General features: G+C 43.4%; 1 protein-coding gene across 2 annotated transcripts; it reads left to right on the top strand.

Moving 5' to 3' along the window:
- The first annotated feature begins 13268 nt into the window (after window positions 1-13268).
- LOC142922919 (uncharacterized) lies at window positions 13269-17265 on the top strand. Of its 2 annotated transcripts, none has more exons than XM_076063853.1 (5): window positions 13269-13597; window positions 14010-14093; window positions 14783-14863; window positions 15943-16734; window positions 16873-17265. In XM_076063853.1, exons 1-4 carry the CDS (start codon window positions 13331-13333, stop codon window positions 16159-16161), a joined length of 651 nt encoding a protein of 216 aa, XP_075919968.1. In that variant the 5' UTR covers window positions 13269-13330; the 3' UTR covers window positions 16162-16734; window positions 16873-17265. The 2 variants fall into 2 exon arrangements, with proteins under 2 accessions (XP_075919968.1, XP_075919969.1); XM_076063854.1 differs by having other exon boundaries at window positions 13270-13597; window positions 15946-16734.
- The last annotated feature ends 1017 nt before the right edge of the window (window positions 17266-18282 follow it).

The raw sequence follows: 18282 nt of genomic DNA, 5'->3' as shown, positions 1-18282 counted from the left end.
CTACACACACACACTATATATCATTACACACACACACTATATATCATTACACACACACACTATATATATCATCACACACACACTATATATATATCATCACACACACACACTATATATATCATCACACACACTATATATATATCATCACACACACACACTATATATATCATCACACACACACACTATATATATCATCACACACACACACTATATATATCATCACACACACACACACTATATATATCATCACACACACACACACTATATATATAATTTCACACACACACACTATATATAATTTCACACACACACACACTATATATATCATTACACACACACACTATATATATCATTACACACACACACTATATATCATTACACACAACACACTATATATATCTCATTACACACACACACTATATATATCTCATTACACACACACACTATATATATCTCATTACACACACACACTATATATATCTCATTACACACACACAATATATCACTACACACACACACTATATATCACTACACACACACACTATATATCATTACACACACACTATATATATATCATTACACACACTATATATATCATTACACACACACTATATATATATCATTACACACACACTATATATATATCATTACACACACTATATATATATATATCATTACACACACAAACACACTATATATATATCATTACACACACAAACACACACTATATATATCATTACACACACAAACACACTATATATATCATTACACACACACACTATATATATCATTACACACACACACTATATATCATTACACACACACACTATATATCATTACACACACACTATATATATCATTACACACACACACTATATATAATTACACACACACACTATATATAATTACACACACACACTATATATAATTACACACACACACTATATATAATTACACACACACACTATATATAATTACACACACACACTATATATAATTACACACACACTATATAATTACACACACACACTATATATAATTACACACACACACACACACAATATCATTACACACACACTATATATCATTACACACACACTATATATAATTACACACACACTATATATAATTACACACACACACTATATATAATTACACACACACACTATATATATAATTACACACACACCCACTATATATAATTACACACACACCCACTATATATCATTACACACACACACTATATATCATTACACACACACACTATATATAATTTCACACACACACTATATATAATTTCACACACACACTATAATTTCTCCTCTCCGCGCTCCGCCAACTCAAACACTCGAATTCCCCTCAGCACCGTCCGCTCATACTCCTTGTCTCCCCACACAGTCTCTTCTTCACTCCCCGCACACACAGTGGTTCTCTCTCTATCTCCCTCACACACATTGACTCGTCTATCTCTTCACACGCAGTGACTTATCTATCTCCGTGCGACGAGCCCAGCGCAGCTAGACTCAACCCTCTCCGGAGACGACTCACAGTATCGCCTTTCTACAGCGTTCAGCGCAGCAGAGTGGAAGGAATCGTAAGTAGAGGAGAGGTAAGTTTGGGCTATTGAATAGAGGGTAGAAAACGGAGCTATATGCAGGATAAGCTGAATCTGGACTCCTCGAGGAATAGGTTTTGAGGGCCTGCTGACTCGCACAGACACTAGTAGTTAGCGGGATACTCGCGCGGAATAAAACCGCTAATAGGATAAAGCTGTACTCTTTGGTTCTATTGGGTAAAGTCACGTAGGTAAAAAAATAAAATAACAAAAATCACGATGTTTCGGCCACAACACAAGTGGCCTTCATCAGGTGAAGGGGACCGTACTGTCACGAGGACAGCGTTGGAGCAAAGACAGTCCAGCCCAGGTCGCGTCCTTTTAAGCTGTGTGGGAGGAAACCAAACGCTTTGACAAAGGAATTAGCATAAAATGACCGTGAAGCACAAGAGGACCGGCACGGAGGGGGGGAGGGGGTGTGAAGTGGAACGTAGAGGACCGGCACGGGGGGGGGGGGAGTTTACAAATGTAGGTGTGAAGTGAAATAAGCTTCTGTGAAAGTTTGGTATATCACTATTTGGATAAATACCATTGAAAATTAGTTTAATGTTTGGTATGATTTAGAACATCTTTCCAATGTTTCGATTTAAAGCTTTCGTGACTGCAATGATTCATCTTCTTTGGTTCTTTTGGTAAAGTCACGTAGAATGAGAATAAAATAATAAATTGATGAAATAAAATAACACAATAATATTCTCACAAAGAGAGAGAATATTATTATATTATTGTGTTATTTTATTTTATCAATTTATTAATTTATTCTCATTCTACGTGACTTTACCGAAAGAACCAAAGAAGATCTTTCCAATGGTTGCTTAATTTGAAACCATCTTCTCGGTTGAAATTGTGTCTGTGTTTGTAAATCTGAATTGCCTCGTGGATAAATCTCTGATGAAAACCCGTGGGTTTACAAAGGACCTTGGTATCGGAGAAAACTATATCGTGATCACCAACAGCATTGTAACAGTGGTCAGCTACGGCAGAATCATTCGTTCTGCTGTGTTTCAAATCTGATTTGTGCTCGCGAATTCGGTCAGAGACATGTCGTGTCGTCTCCCCGATATAGCAATCATCACAAGTGCAGCTCAATTTGTAAACCCCGGGGTACTGTAAGTCAGGAATGACATCGTTCACAGATGGGATCAGATCACGAAATTTGCGTACTGTATTGAACCGGACCAGGAACTTGTGTTTGTTTAGAATTTTGGAGATCTTTTTAGTAACGCCTGCTATATTCATTCGCTCGCTTGTCTGCTTCCACACATTTGCTTGGCCTGAGAAAAAGCAATTCCGCTGTGATATACGTATAAACAGTATGTATTTTTTTTGCACATGCTATCGCGATGTTGTGTTGTAATATACCGCTCACTTTACAAGGTCGCACATTTCTGGTGGCAGTCATTCGGGCTTGTGTGTTCCATGTTATAAACTAACCAAGGATAAGAGTGGCCACTCATGTGTGAAATTGTCGTCAGCGCTGCCGTACTTAAACCAGATGCTGCAGATGCCGTTCGCGAAAATAAATAAAAAATACTGGTTTGAAACTTCATTCGATTGCAGGCCCCAAATCTGCAGTCCACCGTTGTACTGTACATATATTGTACCCTGGTGTGCTTTTAATTGAGCACATCAACGTACATGACATAAGACGCTTTCCGATTTTGTACAGATCGTCATTACGTTTACAGAAAAAACTTACGTAAAAAACCTCGCGTATTATTGTATGCCTACTATGGCCGTCTGCTCATGTGGCATTTATAAGGTCTACCTTGCAGTAATGTAATTAAATATCTACCATGTATATTAATGCCACCTGTGACAATCACCCGGAATGTACCCGATCTCGGAAGCCAAGCAGACTTGAGCTGGATAGTGATAAATAGGTGGTCATACCAGCTTGTTAAAGGCTTTGGGGCTACATGCAGGAAAATCCACTGTTCTACTGCACTTTTATGATCGCCACGTTTGGTCCATGCCTGCAAACCACACTGATCGGAATGGTGAAGTATGGTCAAATAATCATACCGGTGTGCAGAAGCCCTCGTAATAATCGATTATTGAATGCAACCGGTGAGGGTGCCGATGATTGCCTAGAGCAGTGTTCTTCATTGCAAGTCCCGCGGGCCACTGGTGGCCCCTGATGGCCTTTAGTGTGGCCCCTAACGGGCAGCCCCCGACAATACAAATTTGAAAAATGTTCATCGTGCTGTCAAATCACAATAATTTTAAATACGTGGCGACCATCACACTGATGTTTTATTGGCGAAAGTAGCCCCCCCCCCCCACCTCTGAAAATTAGAGAAAAACACTGGCCTAGAGCATGAAGATTGGGTCTGGGACGTGACCTCCTTCCTCCACCAGCTCGTGTTCCACGGCCGACTCGATCTGCACGCACACCCACTCGGTCCACGGATCATCCACGGGCGCTCCCTGCGGGAAGGTCATTCCACTTTGTAATTGCAGTAATAACATTTGAATTACCAATGGTCGAGATCAATTAAGGAGTTACAGCCAAAGAAGAGGAACATCTCAAAAGAGAACTTCAATCGCGCAGATGGAGCGATTACATCGGCTCGTGCGCACGTGGCTCTATGCGTTGTTACATTGAACATCGCTCGCGGACCTGTAATGGCTTGGGGAGGCCTTCATCAAGTCGTAAATTGATCATGGCTGCTGATGCTCCTGCGTGGATAGCATTCATCCAAAAAGGTAGATAGGTTGATGGACTCAAGTGTGCTTTTTTATTAGTATGGTCGAGAGACGCAAGATGGAATTTTGTCAGTAAGGTTCGCCTCCAATGGGCCGTGGCTCTTGACCATATTTGTGTCACATGGACCATGAGAAAAGCCACCCAAGCGGGAGGTAAACACGCTACTCACAAAGCTCCGTGTACATGATTCAAATCCTTTTTCTGCACACTGCCCTCTGCTGGTAGCTCACCTGAAGTGACACAACTTGGACTTTAAAAACGTAAAAATACACCACATTTAATGGCCACGTGACAAATAATGCTAATTACGCAGGAAAGTCACATTCAGTCTCGAGATTACTTGTCAGGAGGGTTCTGGTGCGTTGGGACGTTTTGCAAATCGCATGAAGTTTGGCTTCACGTGAAAGGAATACTGGGAGAAAACAACGCGTAACACGAGGATAACGTGTGGTGTTTTTTCTGTATCTGCACAGGCATCTCCTTGCATCCTTGGGAGTCGAGCCGATTTAGGACTGGAAAAATCGGCGTGATCCACCAACCCCTTTCCCTAAAAAAAAATCAAAGCGTATGATCGCGTGTGTGTGTGTGCCATGATGATAATCGGCGGCGATTCCGCGTCCGCTCCACGTTGCAGAGGATTTACGTTTCGATTCCTGCGGACGTCCCGATAATTATACACCTCTGGAGTATCAACTACAATAGATTAGAATGCATTTTTAAACACGCAGTCTGCTTCGCATCCAAGATCCCCGTGGCGTCATTCGCAAGCATGAAGCCATTGTGCGTGCCGACGTTTTTCTCCAAATTTGTGACGTAAAAAAAGTACCCGCGATTGGAATCATGGCAATCATCACCCCCACAGACTGCAAAAACGTGGTAGGACTGGCCTGAAAAAAATTGATTATTGGGTAAACAAGCGTTATGGAAAAACATAATTTCGAGGATGAGTATGATGAACTGTTAGGGATGACCTATTGATGACGAGGTTCAATCGTCAATGCAGCTGATGAAGAATACGAGTCCAATCCCATCAGATCAGGGAGCTAAGCAGGGTTCAATCTGGATAGGGCTTGTATGGGCGACCACTACTACGCACAAACAGGTGCTATAGGCTGCTGCGGGGCTACGTAAACAATCGTTCTGTACTTCAATGCATCCACGTATATGCTGCCCACCTTTTACTGGTAGGAACGAAGTTGTAAACTGAGTGTACCAGCCTGCAATAGATTAATGCGTCCGTCCGTCCGTTCCCTTTCATAAGAAGTGAAATCTCGTGCTGTTGGGTGTCACAATACTTCAACGAAGTCAAATCTCGTGCTGTTGGGTGTCAAATCAGCAAAAGACAGCGCAGAGACTTGATATGTCTTATTGCACCCAACATTTGGAAGTCACATTATCTCACTTGCGAACTTCGCTTTTGGGGCTGTGGCAAATTCACTGACGCCTTTCTCAGTCCCGAATTCCACAGTGCAAGCCCTTCCCACATTCATCCTGCCAGCAGCTTGCGGAACACCCGTCATCCGCGCTGACAGGGCGAAATATTCCTACAAGAGTCCGTGAGAGCTTGAAGAGACCCGAGCTGTCATCTATTAAATGTGACGGGTTCATTATTTTGTATTGTGTGCACAAATCCAGATATTATTATCAAACAAAATAATATCAAACCCAAATGTTAAGGGGTATTAATTTCAAGGGCAAATTTGAGCCTCTTCATGCCATTGTATCTTAAAATTTATTTCAATTAAAATGTATTTCAATAAAAAAAAATTACGTCTATAGCAAACGCAATTCAATTGATGTCAAAAGTAAGCTCAATTCAATTCAGTGCATTTTAGTGAATAAAATAGGAGAAAATAGACGACTCCTTTGTTCATTCCATTCCAAAAGGCATACGAAGTACAGACTACCAGAAATAGCTCACGATTTGGCTATTCTATTCTTATTGACTCAAATTTTGTTTATTTTCCTGGTGACAAATAAATCTACATGGAACCGAGCCAAATATTCTTCGAGTAAATAGACAGCTTTGGTACATTTTCAGCTAATAACATTGAATAAAATGGACGCCCCCTTGAACATTTAGTGAATAAAATTGGATAAAATGGACGACCACTTTGTGCATTTTATTGCAAAAGGCAGAGGAAATATCCCGTGTTGTATATTTTACAAATGGATTTTTTCTGTATACTTAGTTCCTTTCACAACAATGTGCTCACACTTGTGGATTCGGCACTTTGAGTTTTTCTCGGTACAAGACATGAACACCATGAGCAACAACGACTTCGAAGACACCGACGGATTTTTGGATGCCACCGTTGAAAAGCTGCTTGCTGAAACAGAGGCCGCATTTGTTGCTGGAACCCTTTACAAAATCGGAGACAAAATCGCAGAGGCCATCGACCCAAAGCCAATCCCAGCAGGCGCCGCAACTGCGCCAACCCCATCCAACATGCAACCACCACCTCAATCGTAGTTTAGTGATCCAAGATAGTATTTCATAGTGGAATAATGAACTATCGAAGACTCTCGAAGCCTTGTCTCTCAGTTTTGTCATGACATATTCAACACAAATTTACAGGTATAAGGCCATAAGCCGGTCATGTTTCGATTTCGAGCAGAAATGCTAATAATCCGGAGTCTAAAGCCCCATACTACCGTATACCGGGAAACAAATCCTCATTTTTTTTAAATGCAATTGTTGTCATTTTTCGGCCCAGCCCTTAACAATTTTATGATACATTGCTCCAAAATGAGCAGATTTCAGTCAATAAGGATTTCACCATTCCATTCCTCTACAGAGGTTAATTTGTCCGAAGAACCCTCAACGATTTTGAGGGCAAAAAAGTGGGAAGACGCTCTCAATTTGCACAATTTTACGTAACAATGTCATAAAATTGCGCAAAATTCCAATGTTCCTACCAGCCCACCCTGCAAGGACCTGTTACCCCGCACTGACCAGTGCGGTGAAGTATGGTCAAACAACCCCCACGCCCCGCGCGGCGCCGAGAGGCGCTCATCCAGTCGTGTGTGGCGTGTCTATCAAAAGATTCGATTCATTTTCTCACCGCTCCTGCCGACTTCTTGCTCCGCCTCCTCGCCAAGCCTCGGGGTCTCTGCGGAGGAGAGCTCCAATAAACTGCTGCTCTCCCCCGGTTCCTCGCCGCCTGCCGGCCCGACCGACTCGGCGGCGCGAGCTCTTGGGTCACGGGCCCGCGGGCACGGCCTTTGAAATCCCCACGAGAGGCCCCTCTCCCGTGCCCGAGATCCGCCTTCGTCTCCTCCATCCCCGTTGGTCGTGTTGCGCTGCTGCGCGACGCGATGGTGGAGCCGTGCCCAGAGGTGCACTCGGCCTCGGGTGCTTTGGAGAAGGATCGAGCTGGCGCGTCGGCGGGTGGCGAGTTGCGCGTTTCGACGGAAGAGACGCTGAAGTCGTCGTTGAAAAAAATGTCAGGGTCATTGTTGACGTTGTCGCACTCGCCGGAATGAAGGCTATTGTCGCTGAGCTCGTCATCACCAACACCACCATCATCGTCGTCACGAACTTCACCACTGCGATTTCTTTCAAACTCTGCAACATTCATGATTTTGTCGGCAAAATCAATGTCCTCACCACCACCGTCAGCATCATGACCACGAACATTGACACCATCTTCTTCATCACCACCGCCCACTTCTGCCATCATCATCATCACCGCCACCATCGCATATTCCTTGGAACTTGACCGGCCGCACGGCACGTCTCCCGAATCCGTCTTCTTCCAAAGGGGCCCCTTTGGCTCGTTCCCCCGGCGGAGGAGACTGCAGCGAGCCGCCAAGAGCCAAACTGACACCTCCCTCCACCACGGGAGCCCCTTTCAAGGCGCCCCACTCTGTTGCGTGCCCGTGCACTCGAGTCGCAAAGCTGTGGTCCGCCGTCAAATCCCCTTGCTCCAGGCTCTCAACCACGGGCGACAGAGGCTTTGGAGAGTCCACCCAGAATCGAACCGCCCTGGGAAACGCGCCGTAGCGAGAGTTCTACAAACACCGGGTCATGGCGTTGTTGTTGTTGCTCGCGGAAAGTAATTTGAAAGTTCGTTAATGAAATCACAAAAAAAGACAGGCCTCTTTCGCACGGACTTAAGTCAATGCTTGTGAATCCAAAATGTAATGTAATACGCATGCACGGTCGTGATTAAGCTATACTCCTGAAGTATGGGGCATATAATAGTCTGTGCTAATAACAAGTTTTGTTTTTTTATCTTGTTTTTGAATCCCGAAACATTTTTGATCGGAGATTGAATTGGGTTAGCTATGTTGTATATGCCCCCCTTTCCATCTTAATATTAACACGTAATTTTCCAATACATATAGATACATATTTCTATTGTTTCTTTTAATTTTAATAATGAATAAAAACACCAAACCAGGCCTCAGCATGGCATGTGGAGGTCATATTTACCTTGACCCACTAACACGATTTTGACGTTCAGAGCCCTCCCAGGGTCAGAGGGAGCAGAGAGAGAGCAGAGCGCAGCGGATTGCAAAGGGGCTGACGTAAACACAAAGCCAGGGTCACTGGGAGGTTGCGTTAGCCTAGATCTAGTTAAGTCAAAAAAGCTAATTGGTTCTGCATTACTATTAAAGTAACTTAAAGTCGGAATTTAACGACAGGGTAGGCTAAAGTTATTGATCTTCACACCCACTTCAATTGAACCCTGCCACAAGCTACGTCAATGTAACCATCACCCGTCTATTAATTTAATATGAAATGTATTTACATATTTTAATAATTTCTATACGACTTGACCCGAAGCCTATAACAATCAGGTTTTCCTAAGTCAACATAAATGATCTAGCCTCCACCCATACGCAAATAATAAGCAGGGTTAAAGTAAGAGTAGAGAGGAAAAGAAATGCAAGCGCACAGCAAAACTGCAACGTAAGCAAAGGGCGATGTTAAACCCAGGGTCGGAGAGAAAGGGAAATCCCGGCCGTCTTTGTATCCCTGCAGCGCGGGGTAGGAGTGTGTATACGCTTGGGGAAACACGAGTCAAACACCGCAACGAGAAGCTGACTCAGACCTTGGATTAATACAGAATCATAACTATGGAACTCAGATGAAATGAAATGTTAACTTAAAACTTTTTAACCATTTCTTTGTGCGTCGGTGAAAGTCGGAGGGAATATCGCCCCTCCCTCCAGGTTGTGCACCCAGACAGAGAGGCGCCTTCGAGACAATTTATAACATTTGATTGTTTTACTTGTGGGTTTTATGGTAGGAGTATGATAACGGAATATACCGTGGGTGATGCACAAGGACACACACTGACACACGTACAGACACACACACGGACACAGATACATATGGACAAATCCTGACACAGCAAAAATCGAAAGAAACCCCGCCTTGTGGGCAGGATCCGAGTGAAGGGATTTTTGGGCATAAAAAGAGAATCCTGAGCATTGAAACCTCAGTTCGACCCGGGGGGGGGGGTCGGCTCACCAGAGTTCGACCAGTGGGTCGACTCTCGGGAGACAGTTCGACTCGGAGGAGCAACTCACCAGAGTTCGACCGGGGGGGGGGGGTCGACTCTCGGGAGACAGTTCGACTCGGAGGAGCAACTCGGAAGAGTTCGACCAGGGGGGTCGGAACTCGGGGAGTTCGACTCGGAGGAGGTCGGAACGCGGGGAGTTCGACCAGTGGGTCGGCTCAGGAGCAGTTCCAATCGGGAACGAGAGCAACAGGTCGCCAGCCGGCGAGCTGCAGAGCAGGGGCGGCGAGCAGAAGCCAAAGTGGCCCCGTCGCTACCCACTGACGTTGGCAAGACTCGCAGGGTAGTGAGGCGTCACCTAGTGTGATTTCCAAGAGCTGAAAGACAGAGTATTGCTGATTCTACATTGAGTCCAGCTGCAGAGCGACCGACGCACCAAGCAAGAGCTTCTGCAAACCAGAGCAAGAGCACGTGCGACTTGAGTCATCCAGCAGTGGAGAAAAACCTGTTTTCAGCAAACCAGCAACGAGCACGTTCGAGTTCTCCACCCAGAGAGAGGGAGCGTGCCGATGCAGCTCATCCAACAGCGGAGAGAAACTGCTTCAGCGAACCAGCACGAGCGTGATCGCGCAGCTCATCCAGCAGTGGACAGAGGTGTCCACTGAGCGGAACTGAGAGCGATCAAGCAACTCTCCCCCGTGGACAGAGGCTGGCTGCTGCGTGGAGGAGGGCGCGATTCGTATGATGCACTCCTACACACCTCACCGCTCTAAAGGGAGCGAGGCTACTTCTCCTACAAGCGATGCCAACTTCAGCGTATGGCAACGCAAAGAATTAATTCCAAACACTGACTATTCAAAACAATTCATATCACTCAAACATACACAGGTCCTTAACCAGAAGCGAACACTCAAGTCCGTGAACCATCTGGCTGTGGAAGCATCGTTCGTGTGATAACAGTCCGTCATTTATAAGTATATTCATAATTTCCCTCTTCAATATTTTGTTTTGGACTGTACTTCTAATCGCATAAGTTACCAACCGATCCATCAATACGAATTAGCCTTGGCACCTTCGCCACGGAGCTACGCTCCCGGGGAGGAATCGTGCTAAACCGATTTTCTGATCATACAATCTTATTCACGAATTAATTAATTAATCTCCCGTGAGATAACACGTTCCGCCGCATACCCTCACACTAAGCCATTTCGGTAATCTTATATTCTGTCCGGTGGATCTGTTGTTACATTTATGCCTTTGGAAATAATAACTGTTTGATTGTCTTTTTATATGAATACCGTTGCATGTTAATCAATCGCCTGTGATAATGTGCTGACCATTTCAAGCATAATGATCGTTCATATTATAATGTATAAGCTTTTGTGTAGCATAGCATTTGCATGTTCTGACTCTCTCTCTCACTAACAGCAATCGCTTTATGCGGGGTCCATGTGTTATCAAAGTGAAATCGTACAGTCGTTGATGATACTGTCTTGATACCGTGTGGATACCGTGTTGAAGTTCCGAGATTGAGAGTCACATACATATTATAGTTAAGGTTTAATTAGAAAATAAATTGATTAATACAGAAGTGGTCGTGTGATTCTTTCCTGAAGTTTTTGCATAAGATCTGTATCCTGCGACGAGATATGAACTCGGGAACCTAAACTATAAACACACCAATCCACACTCATTAAACTAAAGCGAACGATGTGAACATGGGACCTAAAATATGAACACTCGGGGAGTGTTAAAGCGAGAATCATTGTATTATGCTGATCAATAATACGAAGTTAGACAACGAGGCCGAATTGACACTAGGGTAACTGCACACGATTGATTGCGTTATCCTGATTGATAACCCCACCTCGTCAACGAGGCGGGGACCTGATTATCATGAAGGCTATCATTAACACAACCACACCCACTCGTATAAATTAATACGATCACCTCTCTAATTAGCATAGTTATACGCATAATTACACGAATTAACATAATTTTTGATTAATTATGCAAATTTCGAATTTCATTTAATTTTAATTATTTGTCATCAATTTTCACACACCCACATATACAACAGCTACATTTCAGCAGGGTCAACCTGAAGCGCTGCATTAATTTAAACCCCGTGCTGAATACTTGAAAAAATTACATTGTGCGACTGAAGCCGACGTGAAGCAGGCTAAGCCCTCATATATGTAGATTTGATTAACATTCGTGATTGTACCGTCTCAGATTCCCAAACCCCACCCATTGATCTTCTCCAGTCAAAATTGTACTTTATTGGTAACAGAGCACTTTAATTCACATTGATATCACTGCACATGAATCAAGTGTTGTGACTCGTATCTGCAACAATTGGACAAAAATCGAGACAGGTGAGCTCATTAAACCTCAATGAGTAATTAAATACGTTATTGAATATTAGAAAATACACTAATTAGAGCAAAGTTGACAAGCACTGATGCCCAACACACACCTGTTATCCCAGAGCTTGAGCAGGTGTGTTGCCAATCAGACAGCGTTAGTTGCTTAGCATGTCACAAGTGCAGAACAATTTGAATTGGGAGTAAATTAATAAAAGTGGAATTTTGGGAAACCTGTAATGTAACGCAAGGTGTCCTCCATGCCAGGATGGAATTCTTGCTAGAGTGGATTCTGGTGTTTAATGCTAAGTGAAACCTAACGCATACAGTGGGCTGTGTGTGATGTTACGCTTCTAATGCAGGCAAGCAATAGCTGTTAATTAGCACCAAGGAAAGCTATTTGAGCAACAAATGCAGTTAAATTTTGATTGAAAGCTTTCGTGACTATGCAGGGATTCATATTCTTGGTTCTTTCGGTAAAGTCACGTAGAAGGGAAACAATAAAATAATAAAAATATATAGCAATAAAATTCTCACGACGTTTCGACTGCAACACAAGTAATCAACATTAGGTGTGAAAAGCACAACAAGAAAATGCAGTTACATTTTGATTTAAAGCTTTCGTGGCTGCAGGGATTAATATTCTTGGTTCTTTCGGTAAAGTCACGTAGAAGGGAAACAATAAAATAATAAATATATATAAAACAATAAAATTCTCACGACGTTTCGACTGCAACACAAGCAATCATCATCAAATTTTCTTGTGGTTTTCACACCTGATGATGATTGCTTGTGTTGCAGTGGAAACGTCGTGAGAATTTTATTGTTTTATGTTTTTATTATTTTATTGTTTCCCTTCTACGTGACTTTACCGAAAGAACTAAGATTAAAAATGCAGTTGTGTGGCGTCGGTGTAGTCGGGAGTCTGTGACGTCATGTGACACTTGTCATAAGGTGTCTTATTGAAACGTCACTGCAGTCCGGCGCGTGACGTCAAGTGACACTCGTCATACGGTGTCGTATTGTAACGTCACTGCAGTCCGGCGTGTGACGTCACATCCTACAGGCTCTTCGGATTTCTTGGGAAGCAGAGGTGTCTTCACTTGCCCTCTGGCGTTCTCGTGATAAAACATTTTGGAAAGTTTCGGTGCTCTGGCACATTGGTGGCATGGCCACCATGAAGAAAGGTGTAAAGAAATTATTCAGAAAGTTTTTCAAAAAGCTATGCTGCTGTTGCCGAAGCAGTTCTGATGATGAGGACACCTATGCTGGGACCTCGCTGGGCAGTCCTGCTACGGTTCGCAAGGGCAGCCCTCTTTCGAGTCTGGTGAGCAGCCGTTCCAGTGAGAGCGTTTTTCAGAGCTGCAACACCAGTTTAACGTCAACGAGTCAGGAGGCATCAATCGTTGGACACAAGGAAAATGATCTGACTAAGGTAAGGGCAGTAAGATCTGCTGCAGAGAGGGAGATGACTCACAGCGGGTGACTGGGCACATCTAACAGAGTCTGTGCTAATAACTAGAAACATTCAATAATTCGTTTTTATTTGGAGAACGAAACATTGCAGTTAAGAGGTTCATTTGGTTTACCTATATATGGACAGGGTACGCCTGAAGCACTACAACAGAGTGTGACGCTAAAGCCGACATAAAGCAGGCTCACGTTGTTGAAAGCCTCAACAACAGTTTGAGACTGAAAGTGAGGAGACATCATCATCATCTGATGGACAGAAGTCAGATTCGTTGAATCAGATTAAAAAAGATGCAGTCCTCTTTCGAGTCTTTTGAAAGCTGCAACACCAGTTTAAAGTCGTGATGCATGTTGAACATCTTTCGCACCGTACCTAGGCAAACGTGCTGATCGGAGATGCGGGGAAGGACGGTGAGGAGACATCATCATCTGATGAAAGCAATGCAGATCATCTGACTAAGGTAAGGGAGGCTGTAGGAGCAACAAAGAGGGAGGATAAATCACAGCGGGTGACTGGGTACATCTAACAGAGTCTGCTAATAACTAGAAACATTCAATAACAATTTCTTTGTTATTTGGAGAACGAAAAATATCAATTCAGAGGTTCATTTGGTTTACCTATATATATGGACAGGGTACGCCTGAAGCACTACATTAATTTAAAAGTCGTACTAACTACCTAAAAACTACGCTGAGCCAAGTGATAATCTTCCCACAGAGTATGACGCTAAAGCCGACATAAAGCAGGCTCACGGTCTTAGTTCTTTCGGTAAAGTCACGTTGAAGGGAAACAAAAAATAATAAAATATATAAAGCAATAAAAATTATCACGACGTTTCGACCATAACACAAACGGTCGTCTTCAGGTGTGTTGGTTTGCATGAATTTATTTAAAAACGGTGAATTTTATCCATTTATTTATTTATTTAAAAAACCCGTTGGCGCCACGCGCAACGATTTGGCAGTTTATCGTTACTGCAGTCACGATAGCTTTAAATCAAAATTTCAGGCTCACGTTGTTGAAAGCTTCAACAACAGTTTGAGTCAGAAAGTGAGGAAAAAAACGGCAGCCCCCTTTCGAGTCTTTTGAAAGCTGCAACACCAGTTTAAAGTCGTGATGCATGTTGAACTTCTTTCGCACCGTACCTAGGCAAACGTGCTGCTCGGAGGTGCGGGGAAGGACGATGAGGAGACATCATCTGATGAAAGCAATGCAGATCATCTGACTAAGGTAAGGGAGGCTGTAGGAGCAGCAAAGAGGGAGGATAAATCACAGTAGGTGATTAGGCAAAATTCAATTATCACGTATGCTTTCGTGACCAAAATCATCCATAATACCGTTTTGTCCTTTCTTTTTTTCTTTTGGGTTAGATTACCGGCGAAACGTCGTACTCGGATTGTAAATGTTGTGGCTTGGCTCTCCAACACACCGGTGTGCTGTACTCGTAACGAATTGGCACGATCTGTTTAAGTGGTAAACCTTACAAATTGGCTGTGTCGGATTGTGGCCGGTTTAACGAAACATTTATATATTTACACGATCTAACAAGAAGAAAACCTGTAGTATAGATCAGTATTGATAAAATTAAGGTAAAAAATTAAAGTTTACGTTGCAAAACTTGCAAAGAAGACCAGTCCACACGTAAAGGTGCAGCCTTGAAATTGTTTGATCATACGATTGCTCGCGGTTGGGTTTGCACGAGAGGAAACTCACCTTCTACACCCACCAAACATCTTGGAAAATGTGGGAGCACCCACACCTGACCCCACAACACACATGGCTTGTCCATCGACTACCTGTGGTGTCCCTATTTATACTGCTGGGTGAATAAAGGTGGGAAGGATGTATTTCTACTGACATGCCAGGAAATTGTGGCACCAAATTCCGTACGATAACACCAGATTGCTAACCGTTGCATGAATAGCACATTAAGCCATTTGAGTATTTAAAATATGCATGATTTCCAATTTCACGCACTGCAAGAATGGGGAGGGCGTATGAAGGGATGTATACCCGTATGGGAATGTGTGTCCATATGGGTCTGTATTTGCGCTCAAGTGATATCACATGCATCTTTTTAACGTAACGTCTTCAGAATATCACTAAGGAGAATTTAGACATAGAGTATGTTTTTGTCCAACTTCTTTGGAAACAAAGATAGATCCTGGTATCTAAAAGCAGAGTCTCCATTATTAGATTGGCTTGCCATGTTGTTCGAAATAAGAATCCGCACTTAGCAGTTTGAGCAATGCTGCAGTGTAGTGGCGATGCGTGTCTGTGACTTAAGGCTGCTTTTACTGCTGCCGTAGCAGGAGGCCAAGAGTATTCAACAGGCAGAAGCGGACACCATCTCCAGCATCGTCGTCAAGGATGAGGCATCCACATCACCCCCGGCGGTGTCAGCAGCAGATGACAAGGGGCTGGAGATCCAACACAGCACCGTTCCATCCGCCGTGTCTTTCATGACCGAGTCCAGCACGACTGGGCTGCACAAACCTAATGCGGGAGGTAAGTGTTTGCTGGCGTGACCCTGTCCCTCTGATTAGTATGGATGGCGACGCACGGTGTGAAAGAAGTTCAACGTGCACACATACGTACACTTTGATATCTCGTCACGCTGCTGTGGTTGTCTAGCCATTGCTGTCGATGTAAAACTTACAGGCTGAAGATGCTCTTCAGGCAATTCTGATTACTAGTGCTGAACACTTCAAAAACATTTAATACATTTGCATCTCGCCAGCTGGTGAAGAGGATTGTGTCTACCTAACAGCACCACAAAAAATGCCAGCACGGGTACAGGCTAAGACACCCAATTTGTAAACCATTCCCTTCAGTAGTGCTGTGAGTTATAATAAAAGTGCTGTGAACGTTAATGATGTGTTTCCATCATGTCATGTGTGCAGATGAGGACAGCATTCCATCTTTAGAATTCACAACACCTGCGACAGACAACTTAGTTCTCAAGTGGCAGGAGGATCTACATGAGGGTGCTGGGCTCAACAACCTCGGGAATACGTGTTTCGTGAATGCCAGCCTGCAGGGCCTCACGTACACGGCGCCGCTGGCAAACTTTTTGCTTTACAGCGATCACTCATGGACCTGTGAGTTCTCCCAAGATATTTTGCATTCGAGACGAGCTACAATCGAGTGTTGTGTAGATTACCTGGCTGTGCGCGGCTGGGCAATTTGTGCGATTGGTTTGTATTTTCACTGTGTGTCACCCCTGCCCCTCTTCACAGGCAAACAGACTGAGTTTTGCATGATGTGTCTGTTGGAGAAACACGTCTTCAACACCTTCATGAATCGGGGCATGGCCATCGATCCCATCGACATAGTTCTCAATTTCAAAAGTAAGTTCCAGCACAATTCCCAAGTGTCTTTGACGTTGAAACATCGGTCATCTCAAGATCTCCTGAAAGGGCAGTTTGAATCAGTTTTTGTATACAATATCGAACAGAAAATTACTCGTTTTGGTCAGCACTGATTTTACAACTCCAATGCATCGGATGTTCTTCCGGTCCTGCATTACTCTCTTGATGCTCGTTCTAAACACTGCCAGCCATACCCAGTTCTGTGATTAACCCACAAATCTTCCAATTTAGTTGATGAGGGACTTCATAAGCTATATACTGTGCCAGCAACTGTGTGACCACATCATCTGTGACCTCTGTCCATTTCCACACAGACATCGGCGAGGACCTGTGTTTTGGCAGGCAGGAAGATGCGCATGTCTTTCTGAGTTACGTGATAGATACGCTGCACCAATCCTGCCTCTTCAACCAAAGCCAGTAAGTACTGCATGCCCCAGCAAACTCCATAAATAGTTGCACAATACCAGCACATGGATGCCTGGATTGTTCAGAAAAAAATATGTTCTCAGGATAACCAGGCTACAGTCTACATTATTGACTGCCAATACGCTCACCAAGCTTAAAAACCAGGCTACAGTCTACATTATAGACTGCCAGTACGCTCACTCCGATTAAGAACCAGTCTACATTAGTGGGTTTTTTGTTTTTTTAATTGTATATTTTATTATTCATATTTGTATTCACTTTATTTTAATTATTATTTAACAAATACACTAAATGCATGTTTCTAAATATGGAGGGAAAAATCGGTGGGCTCGTATAAAAAAAAAATACACGCAACCACAGGGAGAGAATGCAAACTGCAAATTTACAGGCGTCAGCATTGGGATCAAACCCATGACCTGTATAGCTGGCGAGGTAGTTAAGACATTGCCACTTCAGCGAGTTAATACTAGGAGGGAAAAACATGTAACTCTCCCGAGTGTTCATCTCGTAAAGACATTGCCTCTGGAGTAGCTGTCTGTGTGTTTCATTGCGTGTTTTTCCAGGCTGAATATTGACATGGAGACCCCAACATTGATCCACCAGATCTTCAGGGGGTACCTGAAATCGAGAGGTAGGTACCTGTGCTCCTTTTGGAAACATCCACCCTTTAAGTAGTGATTTCACCCAATTTCACAATCCATACTGGGCTATGCAAGCTCTCGCATGCAACCTTATATTCTCTGTAGATGTAAAAAAAAAACACGTACACAAGGACATAAGCACACATGCACAAAATATGCATTCCCTTTCCCGTTTCTCTTTCATTGTTTACAAGTTATATCATTCACTCTA

The sequence above is a fragment of the Petromyzon marinus genome, unplaced genomic scaffold (assembly GCF_048934315.1).
Source record: "Petromyzon marinus isolate PM22_M1 ecotype Great Lakes invasive population unplaced genomic scaffold, UKy_Petmar_22M1.pri1.0 PM_Scaffold_210, whole genome shotgun sequence".
Lineage (NCBI taxonomy): Eukaryota > Metazoa > Chordata > Hyperoartia > Petromyzontiformes > Petromyzontidae > Petromyzon > Petromyzon marinus.
The sequence above is the reverse complement of the archived record's forward strand: the minus strand, read 5'-3'. Positions and strand labels throughout refer to the sequence as shown.

What these genes read in the sequence shown, in the direction of transcription:
- LOC142922919 (XM_076063853.1), top strand. Translation starts at nt 13,331, where the DNA reads ATGGCCACCATGAAGAAAGGTGTAAAGAAATTATTCAGAAAGTTTTTC. An exon ending in ATGCAGATCATCTGACTAAG is followed by an intron (nt 14,094 to 14,782) that starts GTAAGGGAGGCT and finishes CACCGTACCTAG; the next exon opens with GCAAACGTGCTGCTCGGAGG. An exon ending in ATGCAGATCATCTGACTAAG is followed by an intron (nt 14,864 to 15,942) that starts GTAAGGGAGGCT and finishes CTGCTGCCGTAG; the next exon opens with CAGGAGGCCAAGAGTATTCA.